Source organism: Thermobia domestica, chromosome 1 (assembly GCF_964235325.1).
Source record: "Thermobia domestica chromosome 1, izTheDome1.hap1.1, whole genome shotgun sequence".
Classification (NCBI taxonomy): Eukaryota; Metazoa; Arthropoda; class Insecta; order Zygentoma; family Lepismatidae; genus Thermobia; species Thermobia domestica.
In genome coordinates, this window is record NC_137454.1 from 324,826,955 (window position 1) to 324,842,014 (window position 15,060).

The following is a 15,060-nucleotide window of genomic DNA, read 5'->3' on the forward strand; positions in this document are numbered from 1 at the left end:
GTGAGCACTCATAATGTTTGCATATGGCCGTCTGCAAATCCTCAGGAGATAGTACAGTTGAAACGAGACTCCCCTAAATTGAATGTGTTTTATGCCATATGGCGGAAAGTTTATGGGCATTTCTCGCCTATCGACTAGGTGTGTGCCGTGTGACATGAATCTCATATCGAACACTTGTAGCAAAGACTGTTTGAGGTGCTCTTTTACTTGATGCATTGCTTATAATTGTACGTAAAATGTAATAAGTACTACGAAGTCTTAAAACCCCGATATTCATTTTGAAACACCCTGCATTTCTCACCAACAGTGTTAGAACTAAAATGTAGAAAGGAGAGAAAATTTTTCTTATAAAGTAATTGTTTACAACAACGATATTATTATTAGTCGAGACTGTAAGTACAACAACAACACGGGTTAGTAGTCAATCAAATGTACACTAGGTGGCCCAGGTGACCAAAGTGGCACACACGGGCGTGTCACTTTTTTAATCCACTCCTGTTTGGACACTAATTAAGATATCAGGATATTATTTTTGCCAAATATGGTTGGACCATAGTTTATCATATTAATTTATTTTTCTTCTGATGTCGAATTTCCTTCTCAAATTTCACCCCAGTCAAAAATTCGAGAATTTTCTAATTTCGAATTTCCTTTACTTCTTTTTTCCCTGTAGCTTTTTTCGTTGTAGAAAGACCTCCTTAAGACTTGCCAGATAGATATCTCGGATGGATATTTAACTGTTGACATCAATTTGACGGGAATGCGCGTAGTATTGCCAATTAGGGAAATTAAAACTTCCCTAAGTTTGGGCAAAAAATTCGAGATTTTTGTTTATAAATTCGTACCTATACGTCCGAGTGCAAGTCAACTTACGCCAATCGAACATTTGTCCTTACTTAACGAACGCAAGTACAGATCGTTACAATGGAGTAATTAGGGGGCGCACGAAAAATTCGTATTTAGGTTCTAAAGCTTGATTTTTCTAGTTTTTCCCTTCTATGTTTACCATAATATATTTTTGGTAATTAGAAGCTTTGTTCCTTAAATATCACTATAATACTTGTAGGATATATTAGTGGTGTACCAATGTTTAATTTAAGATCGTTTGCGTCTGTCTGGTAGCAGTGTTGCCAACTACAAAAAATTTAATTCCAGATTTTAGGGGGGAATTTTGGGAAAATTATCTGTTTTGTCTCTATTATTTCCCTCTTGTTGGCTGCATCGGAACAAACGTACCAGTATCTGGAAGTCTCGTCTTTGCCCTACACAACGAACTATAGAAAGTTTCAATAGGATAATTAGGGGAAGTACAGTTGAAGTTCACAGTAGACCTTGTTCTCTAATTGGAAAGATAACTGAGATGTTTTTAAGGTAGAATGAAATATTTTTTATTGACATGCTTACTTTATTAGATATCGTCACAATACTTGTAGGATATATTAGAGGGATAGCAAAGCTTATTTTAAAATAGTTTGTATGTGTGATAGCAGTGTTTCGAGCTACAGAAAATTTTAATTCCAGATTTTAGAGGCAAATTTTGGAAAAAATTCCCTTTTTGTTTCTATTATTTCCCTTCTGTTGGCTACACTCGAACAAACGCATCAGTGTCTAGAATCTTCGTTCTTAGCCTACACAGCACACCATAAAAAGTTTCACTAGAATAATTATTAAGAGAAGTACAGTTGAGGTTTATAATAAACCATGTTCTGGAAATGGTAAGAAAATGGAGAATTTCTGAGGTTGAATGAGGTATTTTTATAAATTTCATGCTTACTTCCTTAGATATCGCCATGATACTTGTAGGATGTATTCTTGGAGTACTAAGGTTTGTTTTCAGATAGTTTCCTTCTATCTGATAGCAGGGTTTCCAGCCAAAACAATTCTCGATTTTCCCTTTTTCCCTCTATTATTACCCTCTTGCTGGCTACATTGAAACAAACGTACCACTACCTGAAAGCTTCCCCTTTGCCCTACAGAACGCACCATAAAAAGTTTCAATAGGATAATTAGAGAAGCTGTAGCCCTGGCATATCTGTTGATTTTTGCTTCTGAGGCGTAAAAAGTGTCAAAATTTCATATGCATGATGACAGAGAATTTTCTCTTTCCCTCTTTGAATGAAAGCCAGCGTCTTTAGGATTTCGCTGTACCTTGTCAACACACCAAAGAATTTTTTTAGGTGACTTGAACCCATATAGCAGCAGTGGTGCTAGATACAAAATAAAAAAAAAATGAAATTCGGTTAGGGAATTTTTTGTAAATTTTCATCCCTACATTTCCCTCAATAATTTCCTACCCGTTGGCAACACTGCAATGCAACTTACACCAAAAAATAGCCACATCCATTTTCTAAAAAGCAGTGCCTTAACCATATCAGTCGAATGGATGGTTTTTGAGCAATAAGTCACTAACGGAAAATGTAGGAAAACGCCGGAAATGACCTGGGTCCGAAAGGAATAATCACACAATTTTGCTCGTATAGGTGCAAAGAAACAAACGATTTGTAAGTTACGAGGGCTTCGACTCAAGTTCTGTTGATTATTTCAATAATCTGCAACATAAATCAATAAATAATAGTTGCCAGAAAAAAAAAAACATTTGAAAAAAATGAAAAAGAACGATGTTTTTTATTTAAAAAACAGAAAAAAAAACGTTTTTTTACAACACTACAAGCAAGAAACTTTGCACAGTTGTATTACTTGACCTCCTTATCAACGTACAAAAAAAGCTCCCTAAGATTGACCTTGAGCTTCGGCCGCCATGTTGGAAAATAGCCGTCGATTTTCAGCTTTTCGCCGATAACTCCACAATGAACAGATAGCGTAAACTGCAAAGAGTAATGATATGTAGAGACTGAAAAATCACACATTTTGGTGTATAATTCATCTCCCTATCTTTATTCGTTCAAGATATATGAAGATTTAAGTTATGAGAACTTTGTTATTTTGTGCAGATAGTACGGTTTCTCTGCTGATTTCGATCACTATAGATTGCATTCTTACTTAACCCGTAACTGCTGTTGTGGGTCTCACAGACCAGTGAAGAAAATTTTACGTTGGGTAGTACTAGTTTCTAACATGTGAGCGCTGTTGTCTTCCGAGTAGCTGCATATCAGTGTGAACTGAGACTGGTGGCTTAACAGTTGTGATTGTTTAACCCTTGCAGTTAGATCTACACGTTGTAGGTGGGTCTGTGTGACCCACAACAGTGGCAGCGTAACTGTTTTTATTTTGCTGTGCAATCTATTTTAGCGATATTATTTGCTGTTTATGCATTGGAGAGGGAAGCAAACGCACGAAGTATTTCAGTGACAGATCCACGATTTCAATCTTACATTCAATCTGTTATAGACGAAGTTAGTGATATTTCTGATAACGAACCAGATTATGTTATTGAAAGCGATCGTGACACGGAATCTGAAGAAGAGGAAGAATCTGAATCTACTGAAGTACTGGCCAATTCTATTCCAGGAAATACTTCATTTGAACAAGACCAAGAAGAAAAGGACAAGGGGGAGGGAGAAACAAGTGCGACCAAATACTATTATGGGAAGAAAGGATTCAAATGGTCGGTCAGAGCTTCTATTCGCACACCACGTCACAACATAATCGTACACTTACCGGTTTAAAAGCTCTCTAGACTTTATGAAAGCTGTTGCTCGTGAACTTGTCCAACCCAACATCAAAAGCAGACTGTCAAACCCTCACATGAGCCTGGAGTTACGAGCATCCATGACGAGAGTTCTTGGTATTACCGAACAAGAATCACACCAACAAGCCAGGGAGGGAAACAGATTGGGAAAAGAAAGAGATGTCAATTTTGTGGCTAAGCAAAAAACAGGAAAACACAATACCAGTGTGTGTCATGCTTCAGACCTCTTTGCTTAGAATGCGCCAATACAATGTGCACTCCATGTCTGAATCTTGTGAAAAAATGAACAAAAAAGTGCAGACATGTTTACCTCCTCAAGTTTCAGTTATTAGGGAGTGAATTGTGTATGTATTGTAATATTTCTTTTTTTGAACACTATTCCGACAAAAGAATAGGATTGTTGTGTCACAACCAGCATTGTTATGCACAGAAAAAAATGTAATTTTTTAACTACTTTATTACAAACAAAAAAAGAGCCATTTCATTTAATTTAATTTTTCACAAAAAATTTCCTTTTCTTTTTGGTATTTGCTACTTTGAAATATTCCGAGGACTGAAAAACGTGAGAAAATACAAATATTTGTATTATTGAATCAAGCTAGTATCATTTATAAACATAAAATAGTGCTGAGTCTAATAGACCCAGCAACAGTGTTAGTGTAACACAATTTGACAACAGTAGTTAAGGGTTAAATTGTGCATTGAAATGATTTCAGCACTCTGGCTTCAATGAATGCAAGAATAAAAATCCGAGACAATAATGTACTTATTAATATAATTGTAGTATGTCTTAAAGGGAATTAATCAATTGAAATGTTACTTACGATATTACTTTTTCTCAAAACCACCTTAATTATATGATAACATCTCAATGAGAAAAGGCATCAAGTAATATTTAGTTTCAGCTTTTAAATGTTAAGAAATTAACTTCAAAGTACCAATGAATGCTGTTCATGTTTTAGATGGAGGACACATTCTGCATTCTGTTGTATGGCCAAGACCAGCGACATACGGTGATATCCTTGACTGCTACATGTCGTACATAGTATCCCATTACGGTGATAATTGCATGGATATCCTGAACAGCCAACGACTAAAGGAATCGGGGAACAGAGAACAGTACGTAAAACGTCGGCAACAATTCATGTTCAAAGAAACTCAGTTACGACCTGCACTCAAACTGAATTTTTAGGTAATCGCAATAATAAAGTTGCCTTAATTAATGCATTGGTAGCTCGTTGTTTGGAGTCCAATGTGACGGTTTGCCAAGCAGAAGCTAATGCTAATATTTCAGTCGTTAGCTTTGGAAAATATAAAATGTCGTGTCTGTTAGTGTCATTGTCGGTTAGGACACTGATCTTTTGATTCTGTTAACAGCATTAACAAAGGAAAAGTGTGATTTGTGGTTTCTAGCTTAAACTTCAAAGTCATGCGTCTTCTCTAGAAAGAGAAAGATTGGAGGGTATCCGTTTTAGTGTTCAATGATCCATTGTTTACAACCGCTGGTGTAAGATTTCTGCTTCAACTCTGTGGTGCCAAGAAAAGCTAGAGCATTGATAAGTATCGTTATTATGAGTACAATTTTCTCATCGGTTAACAAACACTAAGTTCCATATTTGATCTCGCAGCACTATCCCCAAAACAAGTGCAGCTGCAAAGTAATATTTTCTTCCCGTGTATATCATCAAGTGCAGCAATAGAAGGGAAATTCATTATAGCCTACAAATTGGGAATGGACACAATCTAACAAAAAATTGATGCCGGTTTGCAGAGATCTGGAACCTGCTATTTCTGAGTTATTGTACATCTTGTGAATGTAAAGATAGTTGTAAGAAGAATTGTGCTTGTCTCAACGCTGGGCTGCCTTGTTCGCCCATGTGCGGTTATTGCCAGGGTGTTTCGTGTGATAACTACCCAGATGTTCCTACTTCGCAACAAAATGAGGAGTAATTATATGCATTTAATATTTAAATTATGACGTGCATAGACAAAAGAACAAACTTTAGAACGTATTTTTAATAATGATTTTCAACATAAATTCTTGTATTCTATATAAACTAATTATTTGCTGAGCAAAACTATATATTTTCATTAAATATCGTGTATCACATAAAAGAGTTATCCTGTATTACATAGTGTCTGATGAAGCCAAAGAGTTAGTTGACGAAACTGTAACATATGTTGAATTTTAATGAAAATACATAGTTTTGCTCAGCAAATAATTAGTTTATATTTAATTATAACAAAGCAAAGCTTCTATTTATGGAAAATATCTTGTATTCTAGTGTATTTTAGCATTCTTACATATAAAAATATAGTGGCACCTTTGAAAACAATATAAACACTGCAAAAATATTAAGTCAAAGTTAGCGATTTGTTGAAAAAAATAAACTACTGTATATTCAATAGACCTTTATGTCTACTACAAAGTAATTACTAGAGACCGGATATTTAGGCACTAAAAACCTGGAAAATAGGCAGGCAAATAGGCACAAAAAGATTTAAAAAATAGGCAGTAAAATAGTCACTAAAATGTAACTCGAAATAATCAAGATAAATACTCAATACCATTAAAAAATAGATTCAAGTCATATATAATGTTTAAAGAATATAGAAATATACTTGTTTGTTATTAATTTCTTTTATTGTATTATATAAAAACGAAGCTTGTTATGAATTCCATATATACTGGGTGAACCTAAAAGATGTGCACATACTTCAGGAGGTAACTCGTGACATGAAAAGAAGACAAAAAGTCCTTTTGCATGTTGTGGAATTCCGCGTCGTGAACGAGTGACAGGTGGACCAATTTGGAATCGGAAATCGAATCCTGACAATTGGAACGAGACATAAAAGTGTGCACATACTTCGGGAGGTGATTCTTGACATTCCAGAGGACGTTTTGTTTTCTTTTCATGTTACGAATCACCTCCCAAAGTATGTGCACATCTATCTGTTCCGTCCCACTTGTCAAGATTCGATTTTCAATTCCAAGTTGGCACTACTGTCACTCGTACACGACACGGAATTCGATAAAATACAAGAGGACTTTTTGTCTTCTTTTGATATAATTAATCACCTCCCGAAGTATGCGCATATCTTTGAAGTTCACCTTGTGTATATATATATTGTAACGTACCATGTGCTTGTGTTTTTAAACACATAATACACGTACATATGTGTGCATTATTTATTTTATATAAATTATATATTTTCCCAATGAAGGATTATTTTGAAGAAAATGCATAGAATAGGCAACATTAGGCACTAAAGCAATTATTTAGGCAGTAAAGGTCAAAATAGGCAAAATAAAATTGGCTTAAATCGAAACTATAATCTCCCATATAAACTTTAAAACTTCATTTTTGATCATATCTTTAATATTAAAGAATAGGCATTTTGCCTAACATCCGGTCTCTAGTAATTACATTTATTGTAAACTTTACGGATCGCCACTTGATTTACAAATGTTATAACTTTGTGATTTACAAGCCACTGATAGAGTTATATAAACATATTATACACCAAAATCTTATTTTTATCCTCTTCATTTTAATGCACAATTTTAGTAAGTATGCAATCTCTAGCGATCTAATTCTGTCAGAGAAACCGTACCATCTGCAGAAAATAAAATGTTCCCATAACCTAAAATTTCATATATCCTGAACGAATAAACCTAAAGAGATGTACGTATTATATACCAAATTTTTTTAAATTCTCTACATATCATTACTCTTTATAATTTATACTATCTCTGCTCATTGTGGAGTTATCGGCGAAAAACTGAAAATCGGCGGCCATTTTCCAATATGGTTGCCGAAGCTCAAGGTCAATCTTAGGGAGCTTTTTTTGTACGTTGATAAGGAGATCAAGTAATACAACTGTGCAAAGTTCCTTGCTTGTATGATTTTTTTTTTTATCTAAACCTCTAATTTCGACCTAAAATTCCTGCACTATATTAGTAGAAATTCATTATGTATTCCGTGTGTTATTACTTTAAAACTTGATTTAAAAAAAAAAAAAGACCTCACACGAAATATTATTCTGAGAATACAAATATATTTGTAACTTTTCTGTCGTCAGCTCTGTGTGCGCGTAATGTTTGGTGTATGGTGGTATACGTGCAAAAATTAGATCGTGAAAGTATTACGTTTTATACATTTTCTAAGGTCTATAAGGAAAATATTAGAAAAGCAAGTGCTTGACGAGTTAAAATATTTTAAGTCCCCCTTGTGTGAATTGATTTCCCTTATATACTTCACTCATTGAACAGAATATTGTGTATCAAGCGTTCGTACTTATTCAGTAAACAGGTGATACGATAGATAAGTGGTGGAGCGCTCAGCTGTAATACGAAGGGTCTCTGGTTCGATCCCAGACCATGTGAATTTGTAGTGGGCACCACTATCTTCGTCGTTTTTCGTGATTCTGGCGTTTCCTCCCACATGGCCATTCCACCAATTATTTTATAATCACTTTTATTAATCACCCGTCTTTCTTGCCCTACAAGGTAATGTGGTACACGATTTCCACTAGAAATTTAATTTTATCCCATTCAGTAATCATCCAATTGGAACTAGTTTATTATCATGACTTTGCTAATATATCTTTTATTTATTGATTAAACATTAACTCATGTGTTCAAAACACTTCAGTCGATCTTTTAAATTTCCACACAGACCACTTCTTAGCACACACTACAAATTATATCAATTATATACATTTAATTCCGTGTAATGTGTGTTCCTGTCACCACAGCACGACGCTTCCTCAGGTTACGGGTCAAGGAGAAGGCCTCTAGATATAAAGGGTAGCTGCGAATATATTGAATAAGCAGTTGCGGACAGACGACAAGGGGTCCTCCAGCTTGGGGGTTTGGGTGAGGCTAACAACCTCATCCTGTAAAAAAGGCACTTTTCAGAAACATCCACAGAAGCCACATTACGGACCAGGACTGATAACTTGGCACGACCTCAGCAAAAGAAATTGGACATGAGATTTGGAACATGGAATATTAGAAGTCTTTATAGGGCAGGCGCGTTAAAATCCGTAACGAGTGAGTTAGAGAAATACAGGATGGACCTAGTAGGAATTCAGGAAGTTAGGTGGGAAGGAAATGGAACTGTGAATTCCGAAAATTTTATGTTCTTTTACGGAGAAGGAAATAAAAGCCACCAGTTCAGTAACAGGGTTTTTCGTTCACAAACGATATTACCAGCAATTAAGCGGGTCGAATTTGTTACTGGCAGACCTTTTTTTTTATTACTATATAAATGCCGTGTTTTGGGCATGGGCGAATTTAGGGGTTGTCTGCTGCGCGGGCGGATCTTCCGGGTGTTTGGAATACCCCTTAGTCAAGCAGGGGGTCTGGGAGTTTTCCCGCAGGAAATTGCTAATACAAAAACTCGGTTTTTGAGCATTTTCGTGTATGTAATAACTCTATAATACAACTTAAGGGGATATTTTTATTAAAAAAAAAAAAAATATTTATTTATTTTTTGCTGAAAGTTGTTGGCAGTGGATCAATTTTTCTGCGTGTGCCCTCCCCCACCATAACTACAGAGAAGCACTTCAATGGTTTTGAGTCATTATGTAAATAGAAATGCAATCTTTTTGACAACATACCCTCATTACATTTCACCTCTGCTTTTTTTACACTTCGAACACTGAGTAGTGGAACATTTCCAGATAGCTCATGGATATAATTATCATCGTAATAAATTTGCGCGTCTTAGTATTAAATTTAGTAGATAATTTATTTTTTCTTGGAGAAATGTTTTCTTCTGGGGTAAATTTTCTTGGACTCCTCTCTGAATGCATTCCTTATCGAATCTACCATGAATCTGCATAACTTGCATATCAGAAATTAATACTCTATCATCAAATCACTGTGCTCAAGTATCGTTGATTTTTTTTTAAGTATGAATAAGATATCGCTTCGCATGGTCGGTTGATGACCTAAACAATGAGGATATTAATTAATGTGTTAACTTAGGCTACAAACAATGCTCATTTACGAAAAGGTACTAAATAAAATTATCATCAGAACAGCCTTCGTGTGTTTATACTTACACCTCACATTAAAACTTTTAAAAGAATGCAGAATTTGGATAAGTACATAAGCACCCCGGACAAAAAATTACGAAGTACATACTTTATTGGTCAATACCGTGTTACATCCCGACTGGCTCGGATAACAGCTTTGATTTTGTTTGGCATACTGTCAATGTGGAATCCGATGATATTGACATCCAGTTTGGTCCATTCCTGGAACAATTGTGCACGTAGAGCGGCCAACGTGGGGGATGTCGCTGTCTCCTTCACTACCTGTTTCAACATGTCCCAAAATTTCTCGATCACGTTGAGATCAGGGGAATTTGCGGGCCAGGAAAGATGTGGGATGTCCACCTGATGCTCAGCAAACCAACCCTGCACAATCCTGGATCGGTGAACGGTGCAGTTGTCGTCTTGGAATTGGGGCTTGGGGATGTGGCCATCTTGCAGAAACTGGACGAATGGCACCACCTCATTATTCAGAATAGTCACGTAATCCGCAGCTGTCATGCGGTGGCTCACCTCTATCAAGGGGCCTACAGCAGCACTGGAAATACATCCCCAAAACATGACACTACCACCCCAATTCTGTACAGCCCGTTGCACACACTCTGCTTTGTAGGCGTCTCCGGTTCGCCGCATCACCCTGGCCCGGCCGTCATTGGAATAGAGGCAGAACCGAGACTCGTCACACCAGATGATGCGTCGCCACTGTTCAGTAGTCCAATGGCGGTGTTGTTTCGCCCACACGAGGCGCTTTGTCTTCTGTGTGGCAGTCAACCTGGGGTGTACCCGGGCAACGCGACTGAATATGCCTACATCATGCAGTTCTCGGCGTAGCGTTCGCTCAGACACTGGACGACTAGGTCCCGCATTGTAGTCCTGCAGCAGTTCCTGTCGGGTTTGAAACCATTGAGAGGTCGCTAATCTCCCCAGACGTCGACGGTCGCGCTCGGCCATGATGGGTTTTCGGCCACATTTGCTCCGAGAGGATTGCTTGCTGTCCGACGCCCTCCACTGTGCATGGACAGCACTGGCCGTGGACTCGGACACGCCAACAAACTGAGTCACCTCCTGCAGGAAACATCCATGTTCACGCCCAAACACAATGGCTCCTTTTTGCCACTCGGTCACATTCTTCCTTCGACCCATGGTTCATCCTGCAGTGAAAGCATATCGCATCAGTATACACGTCGTACCAGCGTGACAGTGTCAACAATAACATACAAGACCCTAATGTGCGGTATCGACAGGCATATTACTATATCAGGTCTGTTGTCTCATGGCCTAGCGAATGCTCCCACTTCGTAATTTTTTGTCCGGCGTGCTTATGTTCATAGGCACTGATTATGTTGTAGTGCTAAGGAAAATAACACTAATTACATATACAAGGTCTGTCTAGGAAGTAATGTCAGTAAGTCTATTAAAAATCATTTATTGAATTTATTGTTACAAATATTTAAAATTCTTCAAAATAGTCTCCTTTTGCGTCGATACATTGGCTCTAGCGGGACTTTCAGCTCTCGAATGTGTTGCGGTAGTCTTCCTCCGGAATATCCTTTAATGCTGCGGTGCAAGCTGCTTTGATCCTGTCCACTGTCCCCAAATGATTGCCTTTCATGGGTGTTTTGGGGCGTGGAAACAGAAAAAAGTCGGGGAGCCAAGTCCGGGCTGTACGAGGGCTGGGGGATCGTTGGCACCCTTGCTTTGACCAGGTAGTCGGTGACGATGAAGGCACTATGGGCCGTGCATTATCCGCATGCCGATATGGCTTGTAACGATTTCATGAACTTGAGTTTTCGGAATATTTAACATGTCGGCCATTAAACGAACACCTAATCGTCGGTTTTGAGTTCAACAGTTCCCTCGCTCGCGTCACATTGTCAGCCGTGGTAGCCGTGGATGGTCATCTGGCGCAGTCCTCGCCGTCGACCTCTTTCCGGCCTTCCAAAAAGGCTTTGTGTCATCGAAACACTTTCTGATCTGACAGGGCATGTTCTTTGTGAGCAGTCTTGATCATAGTAACAGTTTTCGTAGCGGTCTTGCCAAGTTTCAAGCAAAGCTTAATCGCAAATCTTTGTTCTAACGAGCGCTGCATTTTCACTTACACAAGATTAAAAAAAAAAAAAAAAAAAAAAAACATTACGGCTAATCCAAAACATGAGCCATCACGGTAAAATTGTAATCATTTGTACGTCGTCATTCCATACTTCACGATACAAATCCTGTGAATTTGGACGTATTCTCTCATTTCTTCGTGATGCAGTTTGCAGTGTATAAAAATCGTTTCTCAATTAAACACGAGCGGTTCATAAGGAAAGTCACACGGACATAAATTGAAATTTTATAGCTTAGAACTAAGGATATTAAGGATATCTAATGTATTAATTGCCGTATAAATCAATCAATAGATGAACAAGGTTTTATTTTAGTGCAAAGCGAGAAATCGTGTATAATCTCTGTGACTTCCCTCAAGACCGCCTCTGACACAACTGGACAAATCCAGACATCATCTATTAATCGCGTGAAACTCATTAATCAGTGTTAAAATCCTTTTATTTTCTTTTGCGAAAAAATCTGGCATAACTTCTTTCCTTTATTCTCCAAATATATACAGGTAAATGATTCGAGACCATTTTATGTTATTAGTTAGTGAATTCCTTATGAATGGAAAATCCCATTCCAAAACAGCAAAATCAGCATAATGAAAAAAAAAAAAAAAAAATTGCGAGAAAAAAATGTGACCTATACTTTCTTCGTATTTAACATGTAGGTTTAAATATGCTTTAATGCTATTTGTATCAATTACGATCCTTATTTTGGTGGCATAGGATGTATCTAGGGATGCTTTTTATTGGTTATCATCTCAGGCTTAAGTGATTAATGAGTTACGTTATGTAATGCGATTAATATGTCCTTCAACGGGGGACGGAAATCTGTTGCATGCTTACGTTTGTGGTTGTCAGATTCGGTTGGTAGTAAAATAAAAGCACGCTTCAAATATAATTAATTTTAGAATAATACTAGTATTCGCTATGAAAAATATTTTCGCAGATTATATTCTTATAACGAAAGTTATTTTTCCTCTCTTTAATAATCCACAGTGCTGCGCTACGTGATAGGCAATACTAGTCGATTAAGATCGCACAGCAAGATAGATGGCACTCAGGCGCACAGCTGATTGTCGTCTGCTGCGTTGTATATAGAATTTTATATTAATTATATTAAGTATTATAATTATAATACACACAATAATGATAATATTAACACAATCAACGTGGTTGAGCCTCTTATTTAAGAGATCATCTATAAAGATAAAGGATTTCGTTGTCATCCCGTCTCATCTATCATCGTTAGCTTGTAAGGAACAGAATGTGAGAGTTCCGAAGTGTGAAGAATATCGACAAATTTCTTCAGGAAAGGTTTACCCGGCAAAAAGTAGTTGGTGTTTGCAGGTAACGGGCTCGCGTGTGTTTAGTTCGAATTTTGAGAATAACGTGACTGGAGTGCAAAGAGAAGAAATTTCTCCTGTGAAAATGGCTAATGATTCCAGTGTATTTAGACTTAGCGATTATGATTGTATTGGATTTGATTTGGACAATACTCTGTGCAGATATAAATTATCACAAATGATGAAAATGGAATACAATATTTTAGCGAAGTATTTGGTTGAAGTAAAAGGACATGATCCTGAATTTTTACTCCAACCTATAGAAAGCGATCTGGATTTTTTACGGAAAGGACTTGTGCTAGATATAGATCGTGGGAATATTCTTCAGTTGGGCAGTGACGGTTACATTCAAAAAGCAACTCACGGCACACGGTTTCTAAATAATAGCGAAATTCAGAAATACTACGGCGCAGATCAAAAATGGGATGTGACTACTGAATTCTGCCAAAATATACTTGAAGGCTGGAATGGTCCATTATCAGCAAGAATAAAAACATTGCTGGATTATTTTGATCTCCCTGCTTCATTAATTTTTGCTAGATTGGTAGATACTGTTGACAAGAAAAATGGAAAGGCGCTCGAAGTGTATGATATTTGGTGTGATGTATTAGAGGGAATTGTAAATATGTATCAAAGGGATCAATTCAGCAGAAGCGAAGGAGGGTACTTTCCAGCGCTCAAAGCTAATCCCGAATTATATATCAATAAATGCACACAAAATGTTAGAAACTGGTTGAGGAAAATAAAAGACTCAAAGTTGGTATTTCTCATAACAGGGTCCCATGTCGATTTTGCATCGTTAGCAGCTAGTCATATTTTAGGTGATGATTGGAGGGATCTCTTTGACATTGTTGTTTGTTATTCGCGTAAACCGGGCTTTTTTACCGGTAGGAGGCCTTTTCTAAAACTTGACGGTATTGCAGAAACTGACACACTTGATGTAGCGGAGTTAGAATTTGGGAATATGTACAGTCAAGGTAATTGGCAAGATTTGTATACCTTACTCTCTCGGAAGACAGGGTTGACACATCCAAAATGTGTATACTTTGGAGATCATTTGGTTCAGGATGTGTATACTCCTTCGAAATACACTAGGTGTGACACAGTCGCAGTTGTTGAAGAGCTACATGCAGAAGGTATGGTAAATATTGATGTACAGCATGTGGATGCACCAATGTTAGTGTCACGAACGTGGGATTCGTTTTTTTGTGACACAAAGAACGGACAAATTCACGATACACTGTGGGGAGGTATTATTAAGAACTATTCGAAAATATGCATACCAAATTTAGATGTATTAGCTCAACATCCACTTGATTACGAAATCAAGAGTTTCAGTATCAAAGATTCTAAGTTGCAATCTGGTTATTTCCCGTGTGATCCGATAAGTTTACATAAGCAATAATAGTATGAATAACTAGTTGCAATGCTACTTTACATTTATGTAAATTATGTTAGGCAATTTTCTGAAAGTAGTACAGTTGCAATGCTACTATTATATTTATGTACTAGTAGTTAGGCAGTTTTCTGAAAGTACTTTACTTTCAGGTGTTAATCACGTTATTTGCTAGAAATGCTTTTGTTAGGTTTAATTCCACATCAAGGAGCCTAAACACCTGTTTCTTGCTTGTGACACGGATGGGAAACGAACTAGTGGTGTAATTCCCATACTTAGAAACAGGTAAAAGGAAGAAATGTAAGGGATTCATAGGTTCAGAGTGGCTTGATTAGTTTAGCTAAGTTGAGCAGTTATGACTTACTGACTACTTTTGTAACCGACGAACACAATTATATGCATAAGTAAGTGCAAGGGTATTCTTCATTAATCTCTCGCCTTACAGGCCTATAGCTTTAAGGATATCTATCTTTGCTTTCTCTATTTGTATTGAGTATTACTTAAATGTAA

The 15,060-nt window shown here is 37.0% G+C and overlaps 1 protein-coding gene across 2 annotated transcripts in view; it reads left to right on the plus strand.

The window, feature by feature from the left end:
* Window positions 1-15,060, plus strand: part of LOC145663000 (U7 snRNA-associated Sm-like protein LSm10) — a 109,127-nt gene that overhangs the window by 41,289 nt on the left and 52,778 nt on the right. Inside the window, exon 1 of one of the 2 annotated variants that reach the window (XM_081729121.1) lies at window positions 12,835-14,131. The exons of the other annotated variant lie outside the window; for it this stretch is intronic. Within the exon in view, the coding sequence (XP_081585247.1) occupies window positions 12,958-14,131 (1,174 nt within the window). The 5' untranslated portion in view covers window positions 12,835-12,957. Of the gene's footprint in view, window positions 1-12,834; window positions 14,132-15,060 lie in introns of those variants that run through there. 2 annotated transcript variants of the gene reach the window in all.